Source organism: Arachis hypogaea, chromosome 4 (genome assembly GCF_003086295.3).
Source record: "Arachis hypogaea cultivar Tifrunner chromosome 4, arahy.Tifrunner.gnm2.J5K5, whole genome shotgun sequence".
In the NCBI taxonomy this organism is placed as follows: domain Eukaryota; kingdom Viridiplantae; phylum Streptophyta; class Magnoliopsida; order Fabales; family Fabaceae; genus Arachis; species Arachis hypogaea.
The window spans coordinates 116932580-116955738 of NC_092039.1; the positions used below are offsets into that span (position 1 = coordinate 116932580).

At 33.6% G+C, this 23159-nt stretch overlaps 6 protein-coding genes across 16 annotated transcripts; 2 read left to right on the top strand and 4 right to left on the bottom strand.

Moving 5' to 3' along the window:
- Positions 1 to 40: 40 nt before the first annotated feature.
- On the bottom strand, positions 41 to 6162 carry LOC112797471 (SKP1-like protein 21). 4 transcript variants are annotated; one of them, XR_011881431.1, is made up of 10 exons: positions 5869 to 6162; positions 4742 to 5105; positions 4369 to 4593; positions 4067 to 4258; positions 3874 to 3984; positions 3635 to 3713; positions 2800 to 2903; positions 2530 to 2690; positions 1047 to 1585; positions 41 to 374 (listed from the first exon to the last, which is right to left on the bottom strand). XR_011881431.1 is itself a non-coding variant. In XM_072236087.1 (10 exons), coding segments are annotated over exons 2-10 (1044 nt in total). In that variant the 5' UTR covers positions 4778 to 5105; positions 5869 to 6162; the 3' UTR covers positions 41 to 372. The 4 variants fall into 4 exon arrangements, 2 of the variants coding, with proteins under 2 accessions (XP_072092188.1, XP_072092189.1); XR_011881432.1 differs by having other exon boundaries at positions 5048 to 5105; positions 5869 to 6159; XM_072236087.1 differs by having other exon boundaries at positions 1047 to 1180.
- An 826-nt stretch (positions 6163 to 6988) lies between these two features.
- Positions 6989 to 9795, bottom strand: LOC112797472 (origin of replication complex subunit 5). 3 transcript variants are annotated; one of them, XM_072236085.1, is made up of 6 exons: positions 9557 to 9795; positions 8879 to 9095; positions 8247 to 8750; positions 7735 to 8166; positions 7370 to 7655; positions 6989 to 7267 (listed from the first exon to the last, which is right to left on the bottom strand). In XM_072236085.1, the coding sequence occupies exons 2-6, from the start codon at positions 8926 to 8928 to the stop codon at positions 7214 to 7216; spliced, it is 1326 nt and encodes a 441-aa protein (XP_072092186.1). In that variant the 5' UTR covers positions 8929 to 9095; positions 9557 to 9795; the 3' UTR covers positions 6989 to 7213. The 3 variants fall into 3 exon arrangements, with proteins under 3 accessions (XP_072092186.1, XP_025696214.1, XP_025696210.1); XM_025840429.3 differs by having other exon boundaries at positions 8993 to 9095; positions 9557 to 9754; XM_025840425.3 differs by having other exon boundaries at positions 8247 to 9095; positions 9557 to 9778.
- A 522-nt stretch (positions 9796 to 10317) lies between these two features.
- On the top strand, positions 10318 to 12962 carry LOC112797473 (uncharacterized). 4 transcript variants are annotated; one of them, XM_025840430.3, is made up of 9 exons: positions 10318 to 10506; positions 10589 to 10669; positions 11283 to 11372; positions 11459 to 11625; positions 11722 to 11791; positions 12108 to 12187; positions 12319 to 12381; positions 12484 to 12560; positions 12688 to 12962. In XM_025840430.3, the coding sequence occupies exons 1-9, from the start codon at positions 10417 to 10419 to the stop codon at positions 12786 to 12788; spliced, it is 819 nt and encodes a 272-aa protein (XP_025696215.1). In that variant the 5' UTR covers positions 10318 to 10416; the 3' UTR covers positions 12789 to 12962. The 4 variants fall into 4 exon arrangements, with proteins under 4 accessions (XP_025696215.1, XP_025696216.1, XP_025696217.1 ...); XM_025840431.3 differs by lacking the exon at positions 12108 to 12187 and having other exon boundaries at positions 10329 to 10506; positions 12278 to 12381; XM_025840432.3 differs by lacking the exon at positions 11283 to 11372 and having other exon boundaries at positions 10329 to 10506.
- A 943-nt stretch (positions 12963 to 13905) lies between these two features.
- Positions 13906 to 16621, top strand: LOC112797475 (uncharacterized). Of its 3 annotated transcripts, none has more exons than XM_025840433.3 (9): positions 13906 to 14134; positions 14369 to 14449; positions 14810 to 14899; positions 15098 to 15264; positions 15543 to 15612; positions 15710 to 15789; positions 15929 to 15991; positions 16095 to 16171; positions 16423 to 16621. In XM_025840433.3, the coding sequence occupies exons 1-9, from the start codon at positions 14057 to 14059 to the stop codon at positions 16521 to 16523; spliced, it is 807 nt and encodes a 268-aa protein (XP_025696218.1). In that variant the 5' UTR covers positions 13906 to 14056; the 3' UTR covers positions 16524 to 16621. The 3 variants fall into 3 exon arrangements, 2 of the variants coding, with proteins under 2 accessions (XP_025696218.1, XP_072092191.1); XR_003199795.3 differs by having other exon boundaries at positions 13954 to 14134; positions 15929 to 16010; XM_072236090.1 differs by lacking the exon at positions 16095 to 16171 and having other exon boundaries at positions 13954 to 14134.
- A 386-nt stretch (positions 16622 to 17007) lies between these two features.
- Positions 17008 to 19312, bottom strand: LOC112797476 (uncharacterized). Its single transcript, XM_025840434.2, has 3 exons — positions 18872 to 19312; positions 17688 to 17816; positions 17008 to 17415 (listed from the first exon to the last, which is right to left on the bottom strand). The coding sequence occupies exons 1-3, from the start codon at positions 19202 to 19204 to the stop codon at positions 17236 to 17238; spliced, it is 642 nt and encodes a 213-aa protein (XP_025696219.1). The 5' UTR covers positions 19205 to 19312; the 3' UTR covers positions 17008 to 17235.
- A 1699-nt stretch (positions 19313 to 21011) lies between these two features.
- Positions 21012 to 22713, bottom strand: LOC140184237 (F-box protein At5g07610-like). Its single transcript, XM_072234547.1, has 2 exons — positions 21573 to 22713; positions 21012 to 21271 (listed from the first exon to the last, which is right to left on the bottom strand). The coding sequence occupies exons 1-2, from the start codon at positions 22711 to 22713 to the stop codon at positions 21012 to 21014; spliced, it is 1401 nt and encodes a 466-aa protein (XP_072090648.1).
- Between the last annotated feature and the right edge of the window lie 446 nt (positions 22714 to 23159).

Genomic DNA, 23159 nt, shown 5'->3' on the forward strand with positions numbered 1-23159 from the left:
TGATCACAACCCAATTTTTAACAATTTGTCAACACAGAAATGGATCAGAGTAAGAAACTTCTTTCAAAACTCAAGCAATCAATGCACAAAGATACAACATTATTACATACAAGCCCATCCTACTATTTATTTTCTATTGGCACAAGAGGCAGCCTCCAGCATCAAATTGTGCCTGGGGCCAAGGACCAATAATGAATAAAATTGAACAGTGAATTAGAAAAACAAATAAATAACTGACATGCAGCACTTTCCTAAGGCTTGTCAGCACCTCTCAAAATTGTTCAAGCCACTGGCCATTTGTGTGGGGGCTTGTAAGGATCCATCTTCCACTGATTCCTTCTTGTTTGTGTGACAGTATCATGAGGTCAAGTCCTCTGCATAGATAGATTTTTAATGAGTGTAGTGAATCAAAAGACATAAGTGGATGAAATGACATTAAATACTATTATTTTTATAGCATGTTATATCAGGAAACAGAAAGAAATAATCATGGGAAAGTTGTGTATTAACTACACACTGAATAAACTAGAGAGTTATTCAGGGAAACAATAAACAAGTCAGTTACCAAATTCATCATGCCAATTCAAAAGGGTAAGGAAAGAAATCTCTCTGGCAATAATGCCCCACATCATGGTTCTAAAAGATGATACACATGGAAAGATGCAATTTTCACTCAGCTTCTCATATATAGCACATGCAACAAGCTTAACATATATTAAATATTAAGCAAGAGAAAACAAGTTTTAGCAGCTAAAGAAAGCGAAAATCGGCGCTAAGCAAGGTCATCAATAGCGGATTGCGGCTCATTGTGTTTTGTTAAATTTCCGCCATGCAATTGCGCTATTGCGCTGATATAGCGGATATTTGACAACCTTGGCTCTAGCTGACCAAAATGTAGGAGCAAAAGCAAACTAGAATGATTTTAAAAGGACCTAAAAAGGAGAAAACATTTTATTTATTTGTTTTATAAAAATGATTTTAAAAGTTCTACTAACAAGCATATAAAGGGTAAACGTCACTAAAACAAACTCAAGTGATAAACATACAAGCATTTCGTCTTAAAAAACTGTTTCCGTTGGATGTAAAAGGCATTGCTTTTCTTTCTTGCCCCAACGACAACAGTTCCTGCATCCTCTTTGGCCAGTCAGAATTTAATATGCGAGCGAAATCTTCCACTTCCCTGCATCAAAGGGTATTGAGCAAATAAGATTTTGGCATATCAAATCACAAGAGTACATCAATATGAACATCATACAGACATTTCTTCATATCAAACCCATGCCTTCTTTTATCCAAAGTGGCAGGGAAGGACAACACAGAAGGAGTTTAACAAGAATTTCATGATTATTGCTACTTTGTTAAACTGTGTGTGTGAAATAAGCTTGGTCAATTATGGAAACTAGTATAGGGCAGCCAGAAGAAAAAGTATCCTGCGATAACGTAGGATCTAGGAATGGGCTGCATCCAAAGGGCGTAATGTAGGCAGCCTAACCTAATAATTACATCAGTGGCTGATTCCACGGCTTGAACCCGTGACCTTGAGGTCACATGGAGACAACTCAATCGTTGCTCCGAGGCTCCCCTTCTATGGAAACAAAAGTATAAAATGGGTAAATTCAATGATCATAATAATATTATTAAATACTCAAGGAAAAACAAATTTTGACCCAAAAACCAATAATTTTACCATAATGTACCTAGACAAATTTTGCAAAGTACCAAAATACAAAAAATAATATTGTTAGATTAGAACTTTGTTAGTGTGTGTAAGATGAGTTGAGTCAGCTTAATTAGGTTTATATTAATCTGACAGTTTTAATCAGTTCAGGGAGCAAAAATAGAAAGCATAAAATAGACTTGTTAGGTAGTTAGTTATGGAGTTACATCTTGTTTCTGAAGTTAATTATTGACATAATCATAACACAAGTTCACAATCATAAGTAATCAATCATCATTTTCACTCTCAAACTTAGAGATTTCTTATTGTTTTTCTTGTCACTTTCCCACCCTTTCATTTTTCTTTTTTGTTCCATTATGTTCTTCAATAGCAGGCATGCACACAAAGATTAAAACAAGTTGCATTATTTATTGAAACATTTTAAACATAAAAGATCAAGAAAAACCTAATAACCTATTGCTAGATTGCTAGGGATACAAAGATTACTAAAAATTCTCCAACATAGGAACAATATAAAATAAACATTTGTCACTTGCCAATCCCAAACACAATGAAATCAATTTGGATATTGTCACATTGCCCTCTCTCTTATATATACACGAATGTGAGCACATCATTTCACATGCAACCAGCAATACATGATTCAAGAAATACAATTTGTTGAAAGAAAGAGCTCATCAATCATTCTGATGCTATGTCCTCTCCATATGATAGAACAAAGATAATAGTGCTAGTGATCTGCCACTGCAACTATGCTAAAGATAATGATTGTCATCCACAAAAAGAAAAATACAACTTCAAATTTTAGCATGAACTGTAAACACTGCACTTAGAATATAGTCTAGCCCCACCTGTCAAGTTTTTCCTGTAATGCAGGATCGATCTCCTCATCTATATCTCCATCATCAAACTCTCTAGGAACAAAAGTGCTGTCTTCTGTATTAGACTGTGAGGCCTCGGAAACTCCATTAGCTCCATCAGTTTGGGGTCTGATATTATGACCATTTATCTCCTATTAGAAGTAAAAAGCAATAAACACTTGGAACATATATAGTAAATAACTGAACTTGTTTTTTCAAATTTAACTTGAAGCCAAATTTGATATTAGATATTATGACTACCTTATTGTTCAGTTCAGAAGCTTCCTTCAAAGAAGAGCTCGTCTGTTGCTCTTTTCTTCTTCGGTTTTTCTTTTTATTCTTAGAATTTTTCATCTCCTTTGGATCTGTAACAAAATTTCTCACTAACAGTTAGGCATCTGCATCCCCAAGCAGATGAAACAGGAAAATAAAGTAAAAGGCTACAGCCTACAGAAGACTACTACTCAACACTCAAGAGTTTCTGGACATTGTCAAACACAAAAGCTGCTTAAATATAAATCCCACTGAATGAAATGATTGTATAACTAGGAAATTTAGACGAGAAACAGATATTGTTTAGTTGGTTGGAGCGTAATTTCAAACCTTCACTGATAAATTTTTAGACAAGCAAGTTTTGTGGAATAAGATTAGACGTTTCAATTCTCTTTAAAGGAAAGCACGTGGCCTTTATAGAGGACTTTCCCTCTAAATATAGTGAGTGGCTGACACATTAAAGGCTTTACTTTAACAACCAAAAAAGGATCTCTTTGTCCTCACAGTCCTACCTTTTGGTATATTTCTTCTCTTCATTTCAACAAGATCATTGGACCACCTACACTGTCTATACTTGATGCAGACAAACATTAACAAAAGAACTGAGTACTACTAATTTCGAGTTTCAATGTTGTCAAGATGGACATGAATCAACTTGTAAGCTCATCTTACAGGTGTAGAAGAGGTAGTTTCATGTGGTCAACAAATTACATCAAATGGAAATTGCTCAACTAGGACGAAGTTGTACCATTTCATCGGTTTAACAACAACAAAAAGCATTAAGTAAAACTCATGTAAAGGGGATCGAAAAATGCTCAGTTACCTGCATCATTTCCATTAATAAAAGACAAAAGGTCATCGACTGAACGATCATCCACATGCTCTTCTTCAACTTCAACATTCTGAAACATGTGCCCGACCAAATCTTGTTAATCATCAACATTTTAAAATTCAAGAATCAGGACATTAAAAAAGGTACAAGTAATTAAATAATACTTTACAAATTGGACAGTGTGCTTGCACTGTAATGTGATGAAAAAAAATAAGAAACAATATTTACACCTTTAGCCTCTCACGCTCCTTCAGCTCTTTCCTTTTCTTAGCATACAAACGGTTCAAAAGCCTGATCCTCGGATCAGCAGTTGTGTTTTTCAAGGGCTCCAATTTCTCTTCCTGGATCAAATAGAATGTCTAAAAACAGCAAAACTGACATCGAAAAAAGAATCGAAACATGGTTATTGCAAGCACCAGATACCTCTGTAAGATCATCTGGCAAATTAAATATGCCGCGTATTTCCTCAGGGGATTTTCCTTCAATTATTCGAGCAAGTGTACGGCTGGTAAGATCAACCAATGGTTTCAACTGAAGGCTGTCTGCAGCAGATGTCAACTCGCATAACTGCTTCGTGTCCATCCGCATGAATTTCTCATCATAAGACTTCCGCTCCTATACAAAAACTAAGCCATCCGTCAAATAAAATGTTTCCATTTAAAGTGCATCTTATATTTGATTATAAGTTTATAACAACATAAAAAAAGTGAAGAAACATAAAGAACCTTGTTTGAGCGACCTGGTACTTGATGAAATCGGCAATAATCAAGTATTAAGCTCAAAATAGTAGGGGTGACTCGTTGAGGAAGACATATTGCACAGTTCTTTGAAGATCCCGTGCCTTTTTGTATTACTTCTTGACAAATAAAAGGGCAAGACATTGCAATTTCCTGTTCCACTTGTTGTATTGCACCATCTGTTGTCTGAAGCCAGATATACGGCTGCATAATCTGAAGCAAGAAGTTAAACACTGGATTTTAAAATCTCTCAATATCTCAGGATAAAAATTGTAAGAGAAAAAAAAATGAAATCATAATCACAGAACCAGAAGAGGATCTTAAACTAGAAATTCCTTATATCATACAAGCAGATACATACCTCGGGTTTACTAACTGCCATGTCAATTTCTGACATTTTAAACTAGTGTCAAAAGCGGAAACTATTGATATTTGAAGTTTATTCACGGAATCACGGTTCGACCAATATATGCAGAGGTGGAAATTCAAATTCAAATTTCAATTCCAGACAACCAGATAATACATCCACTAATCAAACGAGGTTTGGGATCAGGATTAAGCTTCTCTAGCAGCATCATCAAATGCATATGGTCCATGAAAGCATTAGCAGTGATACACAATTCCCTATATCACAATATTTCAACAAGCAAGGATAACAGACATAAACCTTGCCAAAGTGTAGAATGGTGAATAATTTAGCAGCACCTCCTAAATTCAGAAAGACCCTGCATAAATAGGATAAGAAGTCAAAATGTGTAATGAATAACAATACATAAATGAAGAGTATGCAAATACATAAAACAGCAACTAAGACATGCCCTATCCTACTATTACAAAACTAAGTACAAGCATTGATTGATGCCTATATTTCCACCCAAAATTTCTTAAGTAACATTTCCAAACAATAAAACTTCAAAAAGAAAATACTTCAAACAACAGAAAACTATCAACACATTTAACTTACTTTTTTTTTTCAAAATGGCAAAAACATTTATAGTTACATACTTACATTACTGCTGCTCACATCTTACCAAGCATGCTTCCATTTGAACTTCGTATTATCCAAATACCACATTAAGTTAACACACAATTCCACAGAGCTTTAAAAAATAGAAAAGAAAAAGAAAGACATAGTGTTTTTTACAAATTTCCTGATTCCATATATAAAAAGAAAATAAAAACAGAAAGAGAACAATTTAAAAGCTACTTGTTAGCTAATTACACACAAGAATTCTGAATTCCCATGATACTAAAAAGCTTCACCATCCGCCAACTTCACAAAACAGTAATGGCAGAGTTTAAAAAGAGCTAAATTTTCATTATTTATATCAGCTACATGATTTTTATTAGAATCAAATTTGTTTAACATCATCATTTCCAACACAACAAACACAATAGCAACATGAATAAGAAGTTGAAGAAAGGGGTTGTTATATGCCAGCACAATAAAAGGAACCAAAAGGGGAAAAAAGCAGCAGGATTCTTTACCACGAGCTTAGATTGAAGAAACAACAATGGTATTAAAATGCTAAACACCAATGGTACTTAAAATTGTAAACAATTTGCTCCAATCAATTCAATCAATGCGCTGTATTGGGGGCAAATAAGTAGAGAGAGAGAGATTTGCAGAGAGTAGAAAGGGCTTTGAAATGGAGGGAATTGGCGGTTGTCGGCGATGAAGAAAAAAAAAAGACAGAGAACGAAAGAGAGAGAAAGAATGGTGGAGGAGAGAGAAACAAAATATTTTGATATTTGCATTTCCTTCTTCCGCAAAACAATTTTTTTTTTCTTAAAGTAAGAGTGGATTTTCTTTTTGGTGATTTGGCCATATTCTTCTTTTTTTTTTTGTGACGGAGAAAATTTCCAATTGTTTTTTTTTTCAATTAGTATTTTTAGTTTTTCTCTCTCTTTGGTTTTGGTCTTTTAACATTTTCAGGTTCTTTTTTTTTTTGGACTTTCATTTTCAGGTTCCGTTCTTAGTTGATTTGTTCTTTCTGGGCTAAGGCCTAAAGCAATTTTAATATATGGGCTTAGGCTAATTAGATCCATCTATTTTTTTACCCCTAAATAATATTAATTAATTATGGTTATGATTACGAATTTACGACTGAAATTGTTGCGGGAAAAAAAATTAAAAAGAAAAGGCAATTATGAGTGAAATTTCGTTGTTACAAAAGGATATGCAGGAAAGTCTAAGCTTCAGCAACAAAATTCTTCTCCATGGAACGTTTCTATTGCGTTGTTATTCACTAGTTTTATTATATACAATTTGTAATCGTAAATTTTAAAATAATCATACTTCAAAAGATAATTATGGTAGGCGATCCTAGGATTTTATAAAACTTTTACGGGCTTGTTACAACTTTAGTAAACAAATTCTCATAGTTTTGTCATTAACCATTGATAATTGATTCAATATGTTCCATTGAAATGCACATCGAATCTAAGAATTTTATAGAGTTTTCATGAGTGGCTTTGGAAAAAATTCCCATTCTGGAAAATTGAAATAGATGGGGCATTCATTTGATGTACATGAAATTTCTTAAGAAAATTGGGTCTTAAACACAATTTGTGCCATGCTACCATTCCATATCTGCCAAGAGAAATGTTATTTCAGAATCCATACTGCACACTAAAGGTTAGATCTGCGATATATATGCATTTTGGAAATTCCATGTGCATTGAAAATTATTCAATCCATCCAATGTTACAATTCATAGGGGTAATTCCGGCAATTTCATGATGATAACTGCAGATAGCAGCATCGTACAGATTCTATCAGAAAAATGGATAACCAGGATTTGTGAAGCAGAAGCACCAAAGTCAAAGATTGCTAGGTTCTTTTATACAAATAACTTGATAAAGGGAACTTGAGGCTCCTTGCAACCTGCTTAAACAACAATGAAAATACTATTCTTCATTTGTTTTCCAAATGTCATATAAATAAACCAAGAATTTTGTGGGAGTGTTACGTGGGAACTGAGGTTACCTTCAAAGCCAAGTCTTCTGATACAGTTGACCGATACCGAACTGAGCCTTCAATTGGACAGCTTCTTCCTTTAAATATAAATTTAGCATTGCAGAGACTGGATAGCTGCAACAAAACATCAGACATCAGCTCGCCGCTTTGTTTGTCCTCATCCGACGAATCTTCTGCGACCGATACAATACACTGAAAGATGGCTAACAACCTCTCCAGTGGGAAACTTCCAGGTCCTTTCATTAGTAACTCCTCTTCTAAACTTTCCTTTCTTTCAGGCACCTTCTCAGAGGGTCTACACACAAAAAAGAACAATAGACTAGAAAGTTAAACATCCACTGCTTACACATCAACCAACAAATCAACATGCTTACTTCCTCTTTCGCTTTCGATTATCAGAACCTCCTTTGGAATCAAAAAGTGAAGCATCAAGAGTAGCTGGATTTCTGGAAGCAAGAAATGCTGAAATAAGAAGATACTTTGCACTAGTAGACATGTGAAAATCTAGCTTGGCAATTTCTTCACGTCGCTCCAGTTTCCTTTGATTCACCTTCAGATTTGCCTCTTTGGAGTTCTCAACTTCAGCTGAAGGATGAGATGAAACTTTAAATATCTCATTCAGAGAGGATGTGATGTGAGGATTGATATGACTAAATAACTTTCTCTTCATGTCTTTGTCTTTGTCTCCATTAGGAAAGACTCTTTTATCGCGTAAAGGTTCACAATATTTTTCATATAGTGGTTTGAAGGCAGTGGACAATTCATCAACCTGCCTAGTAACCCTAAAGAAAGACCTTAAAGCCACACTGCATGAAAAATAAACAAAAATTCACTATGAGATTATGTAAATCTGAGAAAGCAAAGTAATAGTAATAAGATGCCTTACTCCAAGAATGAAGAATACAGCTTCGAGTCTGCTTGGTTTCTCGACAATATTTTGCGAAGATCAGCATCTGTGTAATCAGGAAAGTATACAGGGATAGGCTCCACATAACCCATGTTAGAAGAGTAAAAGGTATCTGGAGAAGTATTGCTGATAAATATTAGACCCACCTCAGGAATCTTCAGCAGATCATAGAGATTAAACAGAAAGGGTAATAAAGTAGAGCTCTTATCCCACTCTCTAACAAGCTGAAAATTGTCAAATACCAAGTAGATCATGTTTCCAATCCCCCCTTGTGCCATTGTCTTGCCTGATATCAACTTCTCCGACTTCTCCTTCAGATTGTTTATGGCATCGGTCAATGCTTCCTTAAGAAAATTAATAAAATCCGATGGTCTCTCACAGCGCTTTGCATTTGAATAGCCATTGGCAGAACTTTTTCTATGGAGATGCAACTGATTTAGAATAGATTCAAACAAGATACGCTGATTATAACACGTCCTGCAGCTAGAATAAACAAGAGGCCTGTTAAGATGCCGGAATAATTGAAGAATGATACTGGTTTTTCCAGTGGAAGCACCACCATACACAAACAAAGGAAGCATTGGAGTGTTCAATGGCCCCAAAAGGCTTACAATCTCGAGAATCTGGCTACTTCTACCGGGGAAATTAGAAAACAATTCATCTAGGCTAATAGGGTCTCCTCCAACTAAAAGGTCATTGACTGTTAGAGGTTCAAGGCTATTTACTTTTGCAGAAGATGCATTATTAGAAGTCGACGCAGAAGATGAAGCTAAAGACCTTGTAGTTCTTCTGGGAATTTGTGCAGCTTCCTCTGAATTCATGTTTCCTCTGATAAAATCAACAATGGAATCATCAATTTGGAATCAAAATTTTGAAAAACAAATTGTAACGGATTCCACGCACTCTTAGGATTGGTAGTCAATAAACAATAATCCATTGTGCTGGAGTTCACATACACACAACCTGAAAGAACTTAACACTAACTCTAATGGATATAGTAATCAGATTTATGAAAGCATCATCATTATCATGCAGTGAAATTGAACTTGAGTGATATCAAAGCTTCGGTTCAATAAATGGCTTTCAAAATTCACAAACTACAATGCAAAATTGATTAATTTTTTCGTTGATTTGAAAGGAAAAATATGTCAAAGAATATTTTAAAGACAAATATGAACTAACTGAAATTGAGAACAAACCAAATCCAATTAGATTAAGAAAGTGATGAAAAAACCCTAATTAAACCTAAAAGAAGAGAAAATGATTGTGGAGTGAAGAAAGGTCTTTACCGAGAAAACAGAGAACACAGATGCGAGGAGATCCAACTGGGTGCGCGTGGCAAGCACGACTCAGTGAAGGCGCTTGGACGCGTCGCTTTTTCCACGCAGTTGTTTGGTGCAATGTGACAGTGAAGAATGAAGAATGAAGAGTGAAGAGAGCAAAATCAGATGGCAAATACAATATTACAACACACTGCAGGGAAAGGAATGGAAATGGCGCCAAAATCAAACAGCGTTGTCCCGGGAAGAGCCACTTTTCTCTCCATTTTTTTGGGCTTATGATTGTCTATTTGGGCCTGCGTCAGAATTCAATATGGGCCAGTTGATTTGGGTCTTCTAGTCCATGACCAAAAAATTGTAGATATAGTTTTTTTTAAAAAATAAATTGTACCAGTGCAACATCCGATTGAATATTCCTTTTTCTAGGAAAAAAAATAACAATAACAATAGTTACTCAATATCTAATTGAATCTATTTACAAACTTTATAAGTTAAAGTTGCTAATCGAGAATTTAATTAAAATATAGATACCTAAAATTAATTATTTATGTTTAATTCGATGAAAAAATAAATTTATCACATATTTTTATATAATAAATTTATCATATATTTTTATCGCATAAAATCATCGCACTTCTAATCAATTCCATTTGATAGTTAAGGTTGATACAAAAATAAGTTTTGAAATATGCATTAAATATTAAAAAGTTATTACAAGCTTTCAATGAACGCATAAATAAATTTATTATATAATAATATACAACAAAAAAATAAATAAAATGATTAGCAAACACGTGGCTACATCAGGGACGTAAGGAACGGAGCGTTGAATTGTGAGTTGTGAAGAGTGAGGAAGGAGCATAACAACGATGCAGAGTGAAATGGGGGAGCTTTATGCTTTGGACTTCGATGGAATCCTCTGTGATAGCTGCGGTGAGAGCTCTCTCTCTGCTCTCAAGGTACTGTACCCTCTCTCCTTTCTCTCTTACTTGTTTTTTCATTTCAAGTTTTCACTTTTTCATTAACTAGGATACCTTTCAGGCTGCGAAAGTGAGATGGCCTTCTTTGTTTCATGGCGTGGATTCCGCCACTCAGGATTGGATTGTTGACCAGATGCATTCAGTAATTAATCTCATATTCACTACTTACTTCTTATGCATTTTTTTAATCAATTGGTTAATTATTATGTTTATGCCTTTGTTTTTTGCTAAATTGCTTTATAATTTAGATGTTGTGTGTTTTGGTTCTGAATAACTGTTAACTGCTTATCAACTTATTCCATTTGGAAATAACAACAGAGGCCTCGAATTATAGAAAGGGAATCAGAGACAAAATTATTTTGCTTTCAAATAAATTTCATTGTTTTAGAAGAGTACCATTATGATGTGCAATGCATGTGTCAAGCTCACTTCTTTGAGGAAGTAATTGATTTTTCCTCTAAGATTTCAGTAGGACTTTGATTATAAAATTGTTTCAAAACTAAGCTAATTAAACAACACACTGTTTCTCGCTAACTTTGTTGCCTTTTTTATTGTTAATCAAGTTTTATTCCCTCAAAATATGAACATTTTCCGGTTTTAATAATTTTTTTTGTAAAGATTTAGTTACTTGCATATGATGTTGTGAATATTTGACTCAAAAATATTGAGCTTTCAAAAACATTGCTTTGAATATGGTGAATAAATAGACCAATTTTCATTCTGAAGATGAACTTCCATAGTTGTCTGTGTTATAGGTCCGACCAGTCGTAGAAACTGGATATGAAAATGTTTTACTTGTGAGATTGTTGTTAGAGACCAGAATACCTTCCATCAGGAAGTCTTCAGTGAGTACAATGTCTTATCTCTGATCTTTAGCATTTATCCGTGGAATTTGCATCTGCTTTTGACTGATGCCTACTTTTTTTGCAAGGTTACAGAGGGGCTCACGGTTGAGGGTATATTGGAAAATTGGTCCAAGTTGAAGCCTGTTATCATGGAAGAGTGGAGTGAGAATAGAGAAACTTTGATAGATCTTTTTGGAAAGGTTAGAGATGAATGGTTGGAGCAGGATTTCGCTACTTGGATCGGTGCAAATAGGTAACCAAATTAAACCTTCTGAGCTGTGATTAGTTTAGCATATTTATATCACATGAAGGAGATCTACTACTACTAATTCGTGATGTTTGTCTATAGATTCTATCCTGGTGTTTCTGATGCATTAAAATTTTCAAGCTCGAGAGTGTACATCGTCACCACGAAACAGGTCAGCATCCAACCTTCTTCTTGACCGTAGCTAGGGATGATAATCCCGTCAACAGATACTTTTGTCTCAGTATTAATGAAAAATACTCCATTCCATAATATTTTTCCTTTCAAAAGTCAATGTATCTTGATATAAATTGCAAGTAATATATACAATTTTTAATGTACCGAATTTTCAAGGTGATAATTATTTTGGAATGAAAGAGTAAGAGAGAAAGGAAGATAATGTTGTCCTAATACGACTTATGCACCTTTTGCAATTTTACATCATGTCCCCTGTTCATTTTGTATCTTTATCATTTCTTTTGAAATTTTAGAGCCGTTTTGCCGATGCTTTACTCCGAGAGCTTGCTGGGGTGACAATTCCACCTGAAAGAATATATGGTCTAGGAACTGGGTTAGTGTAGTATATATTCGTCTAAAATAATGTCCAGTGATGCTTTAACATTTTTTTTCTTTTCTTTTCTCTTGCTTTATTTTTTGAAAGGAAATTCACTTTCCTTGCACCATCTTTGGTTTTACCGGTAGGCCTAAGGTGAAAGTGCTGAAGCAGCTTCAAAAGAGACCAGAGCACCAAGGACTCACACTTCAGTAAGATATTGTGCTACTAGAACTAATTATACATCATTCTGGTTATTGTTATTTCTACTGGAACTCTATTATTGCTTACATGAAATTAACTCTTTTAACCAGCTTTGTTGAGGATCGGCTTGCTACCTTAAAAAATGTCATCAAAGAACCTGAGTTAGATCAATGGAATCTGTATTTAGGTAGCTTCCTTTTGTATTTCTTAACCAGTTTATAATTGGAATGGATTCTCTCATGGGAAAATATTACATGACATCGTGATACGTATGGCCGAGTGTGCCTGATAAGTGTAATTGTTTTTGGGATCAGGGAACTGGGGTTACAACACTCAGAAAGAGAGAGAAGAAGCTGCGGCTATCCCCAGAATTCAAGTTCTTGAGCTGTCGGACTTCAGTAAGAAGTTGAAATGATTGTTTGTTGCCTTCATTGAATTTTCACTTTTTCAGGCGTCAGCATTGAACTGAACATTTTGTTACCATCTCATTTATAAAGAAAGTCAGTTTGTTGTGACCACAATCTTTCTATTTAAAATGGCTGCTGTAACTGTATCTTCTAACGTTATATAGAGAAATGTTTTTTCAGTACATAGTAATATAGTATATTTACACACACAATAAATTGACAGTTGATTATTGAAACTCAAAACTGGTTTTCAATATGTAAGTGTTATGTTCAATAATAATAGATAGATCTACACTCTTGGATGAAGGCAATGTGTTGAGTTTATACATATATAACTGAGTTTGCTTTTATTTGGGTGGCTAAATATATTAAGTTATAACAATGTGGAAATAAATAGAGGAAATATGTGCCTCAAATGAAGCTGCAAGATCAATGTGGAAGATTCCAAAAAATACGACGCCACTCATAGTCAGTCATATGTGAATGACTATTTCGAAAGCAAATATTATTTGTGGTAATACTACGCTGAAAAAAGGTACTGAAATATTTCGAGGATTTACTACACATCTTCCATCTTAGAAGGCAGGTTTGGTCTCCATCAAAGTTATGCAAAATGGTAAAAATATTAATGCATAGATAAAATTATATTGTAATGCACGAAAAATTAAACAAAAAATTCCATTAAGATGAAGTCGACTATATAGATTAAACAATATTATTATATTCAGTTATATATCATGTCTATAATAAATTCATTTATGCTGTAGATGAGCTTAATTAATAAGGTAACGGTAGCTCTTTTTACTCAAACTTAGATATTACCATAGGCCTTTCCTTTAAAGATCTAAGATGCAAACCAAAAAATGTAATCTTACACTGTTAAAGTGTGTTTAGTTTGGAATTTGTTAAGCCACCTAAGCATAGCACCTTTTCAAGGGCATCAAGGCGAATTTTTTTACTTAGATAAGTTTTTAAAGAACAGACGTAATTCATAAAAATTACAACCATGTTAAGTGTATTAAAAGTGTCATTTACAAAAACTTTAAATGACAAAAGAAAGAAACTATTGGCATTATTATTAAATAGACAAAAATGAAAAATAAACAAAAAAAAATGGTAGACATTCACGTGTCATAATTTTAATGGAAGCTAGGCCCCAAAGATTTTCAATCCTGTTTTGGATGGCGGGTATTGTGTACCATGCAAATTTATATTATTATCTTAGTATAAAATACATAGAGATAGACATTGCAAGATTGAAAGGAACTTAGGAAAAATGGGTCATCTTTATGCATTAGACTTTGATGGAGTTCTGTGTGATACTTGTGGAGAGACTGCTATCTCTGCCGTCAAGGTTCATGCTCTCTCTTCCTCCCTCTCTCTTAAAATAATGGAAGAGAAATACACAGTATTTCCAACATTTTCATTGTATATATGTTCTTCTAGTTCTAGGATTTCTATCTTCTTTTACTAATGTTTCAAATTTTCTGTTAATGTTATCCAGTTAGTGGAAAATATCAATAAGATTCTAATGTCATAATGTATAATGTATTAAACTTAAGCTGTGATCACTTCGATAAATTTGTAGGCAGCCAAGTTGAGATGGCCAGCATTGTTTGATGGTGTGGATCCAACCGTTGAAGATTGGATTGTTCAACAGATGATTACAGTAAATAATTAACTTCTAAATTGTTAATTAATTACACTTCTCAACAAACAGTGCTCACTTATCAATGCTTAATTTATGTTTACGAAGTGCTCCGTTTGTCTTTCTTTATCTGTCACTATAACTTCTTGGCATATTATTGGATCAATGTATGTAAACCAAAAAATGATAAATTAAACGAAGGAAGCACTTGGTTAAATTAATGAATAGATGTTCAAATGATTAGTTATTTATTTTAACAATGACTGGTTTGCTACTTAAGAAATGATTGCAAAGCTAAAATCTCAACACAATTTCTGCAGTGTTCATAAAACATTTGAGTTCTACTACTTTTCTTATGAACTTGTAGTATTTTCATGTCAGGTGAGGCCAGTGGTGGAAACTGGATATGAGACTCTCTTACTTGTGAGATTATTGCTTGAGACCAGAGTTCCATCAATTCGAAAATCTTCGGTCTGTATATATTAAGCCTAAAATCACCTTGATTTTTGTCATCTTAAATTACACTAATCTGTTCTGAGATTAAGTAATATCATGCTTACACCAGGCATTTTATAACTTAAATGAAGAAATGTCAGTGTAATTTAACCTTTTTATTATGAATTGACAAGTGTAGTATCACTTGATTTATGTCATAGTTCTTCTTGAAAGGTTGCAGAAGGGCTCACAGTTGAGGGTATATTGGAGACATGGATCAAATTGAAGCCTATTGTGATGGAAGAATGGGATGAGAATAGAGATGAACTGATAGATCTTTTTGGAAAGGTCAGAGATGATTGGTTGCAGAATGATTTCTCTGGTTGGATGGAAGCAAACAGGTAGTTCAATTAAGGGAATGTCTTAAATGTGCCGAGTTAAACTTAGTATTCAATTCACCAAGATGATCTAACAGGATAGATTTAATAGAAGTTATCTGTCAGTACTGTCCAGAATTATGTTAAGATCTTAAGGTATGATGCATGTATATTCGTACTATTCAATACACCAGACAAAAACAACTGAGATTTGATTTTTGGATTTTAGAAAAAGGGTTCGCGTGATTGTGTTTTTGACTTTTGAACTCTTGCTTATTGGTGATTGTGTTTTATACCTATAGATTCTATCCTGGTACTGCTGATGCACTAAGATTTGCAAGCTCAAAAGTTTACATTGTCACCACAAAACAGGTAATAATCCTTAAGAATACATAATTCTAGTCCTATATGAAATTTCACATTGCTATGATCTCTTCTTACTTTGCATTTTTTCCTTCTTTGGCTATAGGGCCGTTTTGCTGATGCTTTACTGAAAGAGCTTGCTGGAATCACTTTACCACCAGAAAGAATATATGGTTTAGGAACTGGGTTAGTATCTTGTATGAATATCAAAATCATGTTGTAGCAGATACTATTTTGACACCCGTATTTGTTAACAACCAACATGTGCTTTCTTTGTTTTGTTAGTGTTTTTTAAAATCTTTTTATTACTATTTTTTCTATGAAGTCCTAAGGTAGAAGTGCTAAAGAAGCTTCAAAAGATGCCAGAGCACCAAGGACTGACCCTACAGTAAGATTTTGCCTTTCAGGTTATTAAGAACATTGTATTTGCATGTTAACATGGTTTAAGAGAAATTACTAAGGTTAATATTTTTCATTTTTTAAAATTGCAGCTTTGTGGAAGATAGGCTTGCAACCTTAAAAAATGTCATTAAAGAACCAGAGTTGGACAATTGGAATTTGTATCTAGGTAGCAATTTTCTTTCTCCGTGTCTCTTTTAGTGCACCAAGTTTATTTTCACACTAAGATCATCCAATGGTATGAATATAACAGAAATTATTGATGTATAAGCTAAAATTATAAGAAGATTTACACTATCGAATCATGTTAATGCATGTGACCCCTATAACTTCAATCTTATACATTTTGGAGTTTCTATCTTCTGTATTGTTGTTTGTTTTAGAATAACATATTTGCTAAATTTGGTTGATTTGGATTAGTTAATTGGGGGTTCAACACTCAGAAAGAGAGAGATGAAGCAGCAGCTAGCCCCAGGATTACACTTCTTGAGCTGTCTGACTTCAGTAAGAAGCTGAAATAGTAGTTCCACTTCATTAGATTGTCTATCATTGTATTATATCATTTCATTTAATTACATTCCATTAATGCAAAACAATGGTAAATTCCTTCTGTCTCTAAGCTTTTGCATCATCATATTTATAATTGTAATGTTTCTCTCCAATTTAGAATAAACTATAATTTTTTACATTTCCAACCATAAAAGATTTGAATACTTACAATTCTAGTCATGTATTAGTTCGTTCATATCTTATATAGTTAGCATTATCAACATTCAAATCTTTCGTGATTAGAAATAGTAGTATATTCTCCATTTTAACATAAATGTCACTTGAACTTTGATAAAAATCAACATTGCTAAACACAATTATACAACTGTGTCTAAATATATTTTTCAATGTACTAAAACGGTGAAAATATAGTTATTTTGAAACGAAAGGAAGGAATAGGATAAGATAAAGTAGAATAGTCATATATATGGTTTGATAGGTTATTAGGGGACTCACTTCTCACCAAGGGGAATTTGAATATCTTTGTTTCTTTCGTCTCATCAATGCAGTAGTTTGAGTTTCTCTTGGTTTACACAAATGCTGAAAAGGCGATTACTACATTATCCTTTAGAAGCAGTTCATCACCTTAAAATGAGGAGGAAGAAAGTGTTTTTTTATGTCAAACTACAAAATTCACAAAACTGTTACTAAACCTTGGAAGACAATCATATCCCTAGAAATGAATTACAACTCTGTTCTCAAATCCCCATCATTTTCCTCTTGACCAGCATTATCCGCTTTGGTTTTTTCTTTCTGAAGGTTCTGAAGAACCTCTTCTAAAGGTGGATCTCCAGGTCTTCGAAAAACATCATTCCCGATTTTGATCTCATATGCCTCTGATTGGTCAAAGATAAAGTCCTTCAACTGTAATATCAGCAGAAAATCATCACTAACAAATAACAATTATCTCAAGGCTGAATCTAAAACTGCTTTTTGAATGAAAGGAGAATAAAAGCAAGGTACAAGGATCATAATTCAACATCATTTATAGTAAATCATAAAATGGGAAGGCAGGAGATGAACATAATAGCAGATAGATAGGGTTGTTGTCAAAATTGATAAGCCAAGCCGCTTCCATTCTTCATTCTTTAAAATTTCAAAGTAGAGGGAAAAGAAGGTAAAATGCAAAGGCGTACCTCATCCATGCCTTTGATGCTTTCCATGTTGAACATGATTGTACTTGTATCAACACCCATGAACCTTATACCAATGCCTCCAGTTCTCATAACTTGTGACCATTTCATGGCAATTTCCGCTACCATGTCCTAAAATCAAGCATGGCAATCAGTTAAGGGCGTTAACATTAACGAAAAATGTTCAAACCAAAAACTCTTTCTTCTATCACAAAGAAAATTGCCAATAAGGACCAATTTGATAATCAAACACCATCTTGATAAATCAAATAAACTACTAAGAAGAAGTTGAAAATAAGGCTCCACCAAAAGAAAGCACCATAAACTATCCAAAGAAAAAAAAGCACCAGAGATATCCATATTCCCCATCCCAGAACACAGTTTCCAGAATGGATAAGACAAACATAATGCTGAAGCAACCTTAACATGCTCGACGGCCGACAATTCAATTACCCATCACTTTTACAGCAGTCACTTGAAGGCTACATGGCAAGGGAAGCAAATCCCAATGATAAAACCCATTGCAATAGAAGTTATCAATCCAATAGCGGTTACTCCTCACTTTATCACTTTACTAAGTTTGTTCACTTTAAACTTAAAGGACCCTAATCCAACAGAGTAACCAAAACTTAAACTCAACTAGAGCTCAAATGCAAAAATTAATAAATGGCCATGAGCGAATGTGCTCATTGAAATTCACCAGAATCAATTGATCACATTAAATCACAAATTCAACTCAAACTATATCTTAATTTTTTTAACTTCTTTCTCCCCTTAAATGAAGTATGAGCAAAAACAATACATGTGCAAGAGCCAGTCATCCTCCACCAAAATCCATCACAAAAAACCACAGCTTGAAATAATCACAACCACAACTCAAAAAATAAAATGAAACATATTTTATTTCATTTTATTAAAAAGAAACCCTAACAATAACGTAAAACTCAGCACTAAAACTCTAGAAGGTCACTTTCACTAAACTCCAATTCCAGCTTACATTTCACTCAAGAAAACGAAATTGACCGGACAAAATCAGTAATGTAACCAAAATTCTAGCTGAAATTCATCAAAAACCAATAAACATGCAGAAACAGCCAATTTCCTGATAAAAATCATAGCTAAAAATTGGAGCCCTATTTTGCACCAAGATAAGAATAGCCTTAACCAGAGACGGAAATGTGGCTGACCGGAGTACGGGGAAATCCGAAGCGGAGCTTGACGAAGCCGATGACGGGACCGGTGTGGCGCTTCATCATCTCCTCCTTGATCTGAGACGGTTCCATTTTCGACAGATCGGCGGGCGGGAAAGATGGCTCCTTCTTCTTACCCCATTCCTTCCAAGACTCGTCCTCTTCGTCATCGTACACGTCATCAAGGTCATCGCTGATGTGCACCTTGCGCTTTCCTCCATGGGCAAATTCGTAATTTTGCAGCACCAGAAATAGTAGAAGAAGAAGGAGGGTGGTAATGGAACTCATTGCGTAATAAGTGTTGCGAATTTGTGAGGAGTTGTTATACATTGCTCATAAATTGAACGACATAGAGAAAAACACAGAAACTTGTTAGTATTGTCATGTTTAGATAATTTGCGTGACGCAAATGACAACGGAATCAATTCTTTATAGAAAAGCTAGAATATTCAAAACAAATAATATTGTAGTAGACAAAATTAATAATTTAATTTAGTTTCAAAGTAAATATTTATGTACTCAAATATCAAATATAATATTTTACATAATTAATATTTTAGAAAATAAAAATAATTATTACAAAGTAATTTAAAAAAAATAAGTTAACAAAATATTTATGAAATTTTTTTCATTCAATTGTTAGTAGATAAAAACATATCAAAAAATAAAAATATATATCAAATAAAAAAATTATTTTCTTTTTACATTAAATTGATAAGATAAAAAAAATAATTTTTTTACATTAAATTGATAAAAAAAAAAGAGACATAGTACTATTTTTTAAAACAAATATCTTTTTTGAAAATGACATCTAAACAAACCTAAAGCCGTTATATCAAAGTTTAACGAAATTTATGCTTTTATCATCTTTGGAAACTTATTTCATTTTATTTTTTATTTTTTGTTTTTATTATAAATATTTTTTATTTCAAAATTTCATTAAGAGAAGAAAAAAATAAAAAATAAATTTTTTTAATTTTACGTTTTTTTCTTTACAAACTTCTAAAAATAGAAAATCATAAAATACTAAAAATAAAATCCAATCCTAACACATTTTTTTTAAGCTTCTTTACAAAGTAATAATTCAATTTAAAATATTTTTAAAATTGACAAAATATAATTTCATAATTATTTTATACTTTAAATAAAATAGTTTGCAACAAACATTTAGTTCTAAAATCCTATTTATAATTGTTCATTCAATATACGTAAATTGTATAAAAAGTATAATAATATATTTTTGGTACCTTATTTAATTAGTGTTATATATTTATTTAATTAAATCTATTATCTATTTAAATTTCTAATTAAGGATACAATGATAACCCCTCTTAACGAAAAAATACATTAAATTAATGTAGAGATTTATATTATTTACGAAATGTTCAAATCCTAATAATTGGATACTATATTTAAGCTCAATTAACTTTATATAATACACCACAAACTTGCACCTAGCTTATGTTAAACAAAAAAATATTATCTTCGTTTAATTAAAATTTATATATATCACAATTATTTTTCTAAGAAACAATCATAAATTTAACCTTTAATATCTTTGTTTAATTAAAACTTATATGTAAAGTTTAATTATCCTCAAACAAAAGTAAGTGTAAAAAAAGTGTTGAATCTCTTTATATAAGTTATTAAATAAGTTTTTTATGTTTGTGCTTGCTCTCTATGTATGAACCTTTTGATTTGGTATATAAGTGTTCTCTTCTATGACATACTTCTCATCTTTGATCAAAATAATTCACAAAAACTCTTTATTAAGATCTACTAATAAGACGCTCGTCTTTATAACTAAAAATTACTTCAAACTTACTCACCTTTATAATCCCACATTGACCTATAGGAATTTAAGCGTGCTAACCTTAAATTTCAAATTCAAGAAGTTTTAAATTATATAATGTAACCAAAATTCTAACTGAAATTCATCAAAAACCAATAAACATGCAGAAACAGCCAATTTCCCGATAAAATCATAACTAAAATTGGAGCCCTGTTTTACACCAAGATAAGAATAGCCTTAACCAGAAACAGAAATGTGGCTGACCGGAGTACGGCGAAGTCCGAAGCGGAGCTTGACGAAGCCGATGACTGGACCGGTGTGGCGCTTCATCATCTCCTCCTTGATCTAAGACGGTTCCATTTTCGACAGATCGGCGGGCGGGAAAGATGGCTCCTTCTTCTTGTCCCATTCCTTCCAAGACTCGTCCTCTTCGTCATCGTACACGTCATCAAGGTCATCGCTGATGTGCACCTTGCGCTTTCCTCCATGGGCAAATTCGTAATTTTGCAGCACCAGAAGTAGTAGAAGAAGAAGGAGGGTGGTAGTGGAGCTCATTGCGTAATAAGTGTTGCGAATTGGTGAGAAGTTGAAGTTGTTATATATTGCTCATAAATTGAAGGGCATAGAGAAACACACAGAAACACCGATTACTTCTACATTTAAAGAATAGAACAAAAACCACCTTAAAATTATTTTTTATTATTTGAAGAACATACGGAAGAAGTTTTACATCTATCACTGCTCCAATGTTGGATGAACTAATAATGCACTTGCTCTACATCGAACTCTATTAATTTCCAATAGATAACAGAGTCTCAAAGTAGTGATGAACAGATCTAGGCACTCTATCTAATTTACAAAGAACCCTCAAACCATAATTTTTTAGGCTATAAGACATTATTTTACCATCTTGGAACAACACAAGCGTGGAATCCTCCTCCTCTTCTTCTTGGCGAAGAACAAAACTTAACACACAAAATGGATTACTTGAAAGATTCCAGCACAAGGCCGATTCCCCATCATGCATGCGATTAAGATTGACACGGTATCTGGCAACCCATGAAGAGTAATCTTCCTCTAATTCCCAAATATCAAACTCCAAACTATCAGATAGAATCAAGTGCAGCCTCCCTTTACATTCTCCTAAATACTTAACACCCAAGAGCTCTGAATTTGAGTCAACACATGCAGGGACTGCAGGCAATTTATCAAAGCAAAGCCGATTGACGTCGAAATAAACGGAATTGTCATCATCTAAACGAAACCAATGAACAGCACCATTGCAATAAACTCCCTCTGGGACACGTAAATCATTAGGAAGATTGCAAACAACACTACTCCAACAAGACGTCTCTGAGGAATACAAACGAATCCCAATTCGGGGTTTGAGTTGATTGAGACGACTATAATAATGTCCAAATGGAGCTTCCATTTCACCAAATAAAATAACTTTGTAAGAAAGAGGTTGTTTTAGAGGTTCGAAAACAAGATAAGCCTTCAAGTCTAAAGGGTCAAATATGTAGATATCATCATCGTATGGGGAATCTACATCGCCAAGGGGGTAATCTAGATAAACGCAGTGGCCATTGCTGATGGCTGGGTTGCATATGCGAAAGTGGGATTCTAGTCGTAACAAAAAAGACTCAAAAGTTGTTAAATCAGAATTGGGTGTGGGTGTAACATTACATAGTAACAGACCATTACAAGAGTGTATAATAGTAGAAGACATGAGTTTGCGTCGATCAAGATCAAGGTGGAAGAAGATTTTGTTGGCGTTGTTATTATTGGTGTGGAAGGGAACAATAGAAGCTCTTTTGGCCTTCGTGTCTCCGAAATTCTGAACCAACAGAGCAGTGGGTGGAGGTTTGTTATTGTACTTGGAATATAAACGACAAGTGTGTGAATAACGGAATTTGGGGTTGGAGATGATTGACAACCATTTCTTGCACACGCATTTGCATTGAATCGCTTGTTTCACTGGCAATCGGAGAAGGATCTCCGTTAAGAGATCCATGTCTCGTATCACAGTGTCCCATGGACTCTCCATTGTTACCAAACCAACAGAGAAGTTGCGTGGTGTTGTAGGCTACGGTTTCCCTGCTTCATATCTTATGACTTATATAGACCTTGTTTGGGTAAGCTTTTAAGAAAAGATCTTTGTTTGAGTTATCTTTTTTTAAAAGATCTTATGAAAAAGTAAAAATAATTTTATGTTTGGATATCTTATACAAAAAAGATCTTTTTATCGGGTCTGTCTTTAATAAGCTCAACTCTTTTGAGCTTTTTGAAAATGCACAATAACTAATTTATAATTTAGTTGTCAAATTTTATATGGGGAGAATTTTAAAATATCAAAAGATTTGAATCTTTTGATGTAATTTTTAATAAATTTAAATAAATCTTTATCTTTATCTTTATCTTTATCTTTATCTTTATAGTATACAAATGGGGAGCTCATATACAAATGGGGAGCTCATATGCTGACGTGGCGCT

Excerpts from the sequence above, each read along its gene's own strand:
- LOC112797476 (XM_025840434.2), bottom strand. The coding sequence starts at position 19,204 with ATGTATAACAACTCCTCACAAATTCGCAACACTTATTACGCAATGAGT. Across the intron at positions 17,817-18,871 it reads TCGGATTTCCCCGTACTCCG|GACATGGTAGCGGAAATTGC; the intron begins GTCAGCCACATT and ends GCTTGATTTTAG. Across the intron at positions 17,416-17,687 it reads GCATCAAAGGCATGGATGAG|TTGAAGGACTTTATCTTTGA; the intron begins GTACGCCTTTGC and ends CTGATATTACAG.
- LOC112797472 (XM_025840425.3), bottom strand. The coding sequence starts at position 9,088 with ATGAATTCAGAGGAAGCTGCACAAATTCCCAGAAGAACTACAAGGTCT. Across the intron at positions 8,167-8,246 it reads CTGTATTCTTCATTCTTGGA|TGTGGCTTTAAGGTCTTTCT; the intron begins GTAAGGCATCTT and ends TTTTTCATGCAG. Across the intron at positions 7,268-7,369 it reads CAGAAGACTTGGCTTTGAAG|GTTGCAAGGAGCCTCAAGTT; the intron begins GTAACCTCAGTT and ends TTGTTTAAGCAG.
- LOC112797475 (XM_025840433.3), top strand. The coding sequence starts at position 14,057 with ATGGGTCATCTTTATGCATTAGACTTTGATGGAGTTCTGTGTGATACT. Across the intron at positions 15,613-15,709 it reads ACATTGTCACCACAAAACAG|GGCCGTTTTGCTGATGCTTT; the intron begins GTAATAATCCTT and ends CTTTGGCTATAG. Across the intron at positions 15,992-16,094 it reads CACCAAGGACTGACCCTACA|CTTTGTGGAAGATAGGCTTG; the intron begins GTAAGATTTTGC and ends TTAAAATTGCAG.
- LOC112797473 (XM_025840430.3), top strand. The coding sequence starts at position 10,417 with ATGCAGAGTGAAATGGGGGAGCTTTATGCTTTGGACTTCGATGGAATC. Across the intron at positions 11,373-11,458 it reads CTTCCATCAGGAAGTCTTCA|GTTACAGAGGGGCTCACGGT; the intron begins GTGAGTACAATG and ends TTTTTTTGCAAG. Across the intron at positions 11,792-12,107 it reads ACATCGTCACCACGAAACAG|AGCCGTTTTGCCGATGCTTT; the intron begins GTCAGCATCCAA and ends TTGAAATTTTAG.
- LOC112797471 (XM_072236087.1), bottom strand. The coding sequence starts at position 4,777 with ATGTCAGAAATTGACATGGCAGTTAGTAAACCCGAG. Across the intron at positions 4,594-4,741 it reads TGGCAGTTAGTAAACCCGAG|ATTATGCAGCCGTATATCTG; the intron begins GTATGTATCTGC and ends TTCTTGCTTCAG. Across the intron at positions 4,259-4,368 it reads TACCAGGTCGCTCAAACAAG|GAGCGGAAGTCTTATGATGA; the intron begins GTTCTTTATGTT and ends GTTTTTGTATAG.
- LOC140184237 (XM_072234547.1), bottom strand. The coding sequence starts at position 22,713 with ATGGAGAGTCCATGGGACACTGTGATACGAGACATGGATCTCTTAACG. Across the intron at positions 21,272-21,572 it reads GCTTGTGTTGTTCCAAGATG|CAATATATAACAACTTCAAC; the intron begins GTAAAATAATGT and ends TCAATTTATGAG.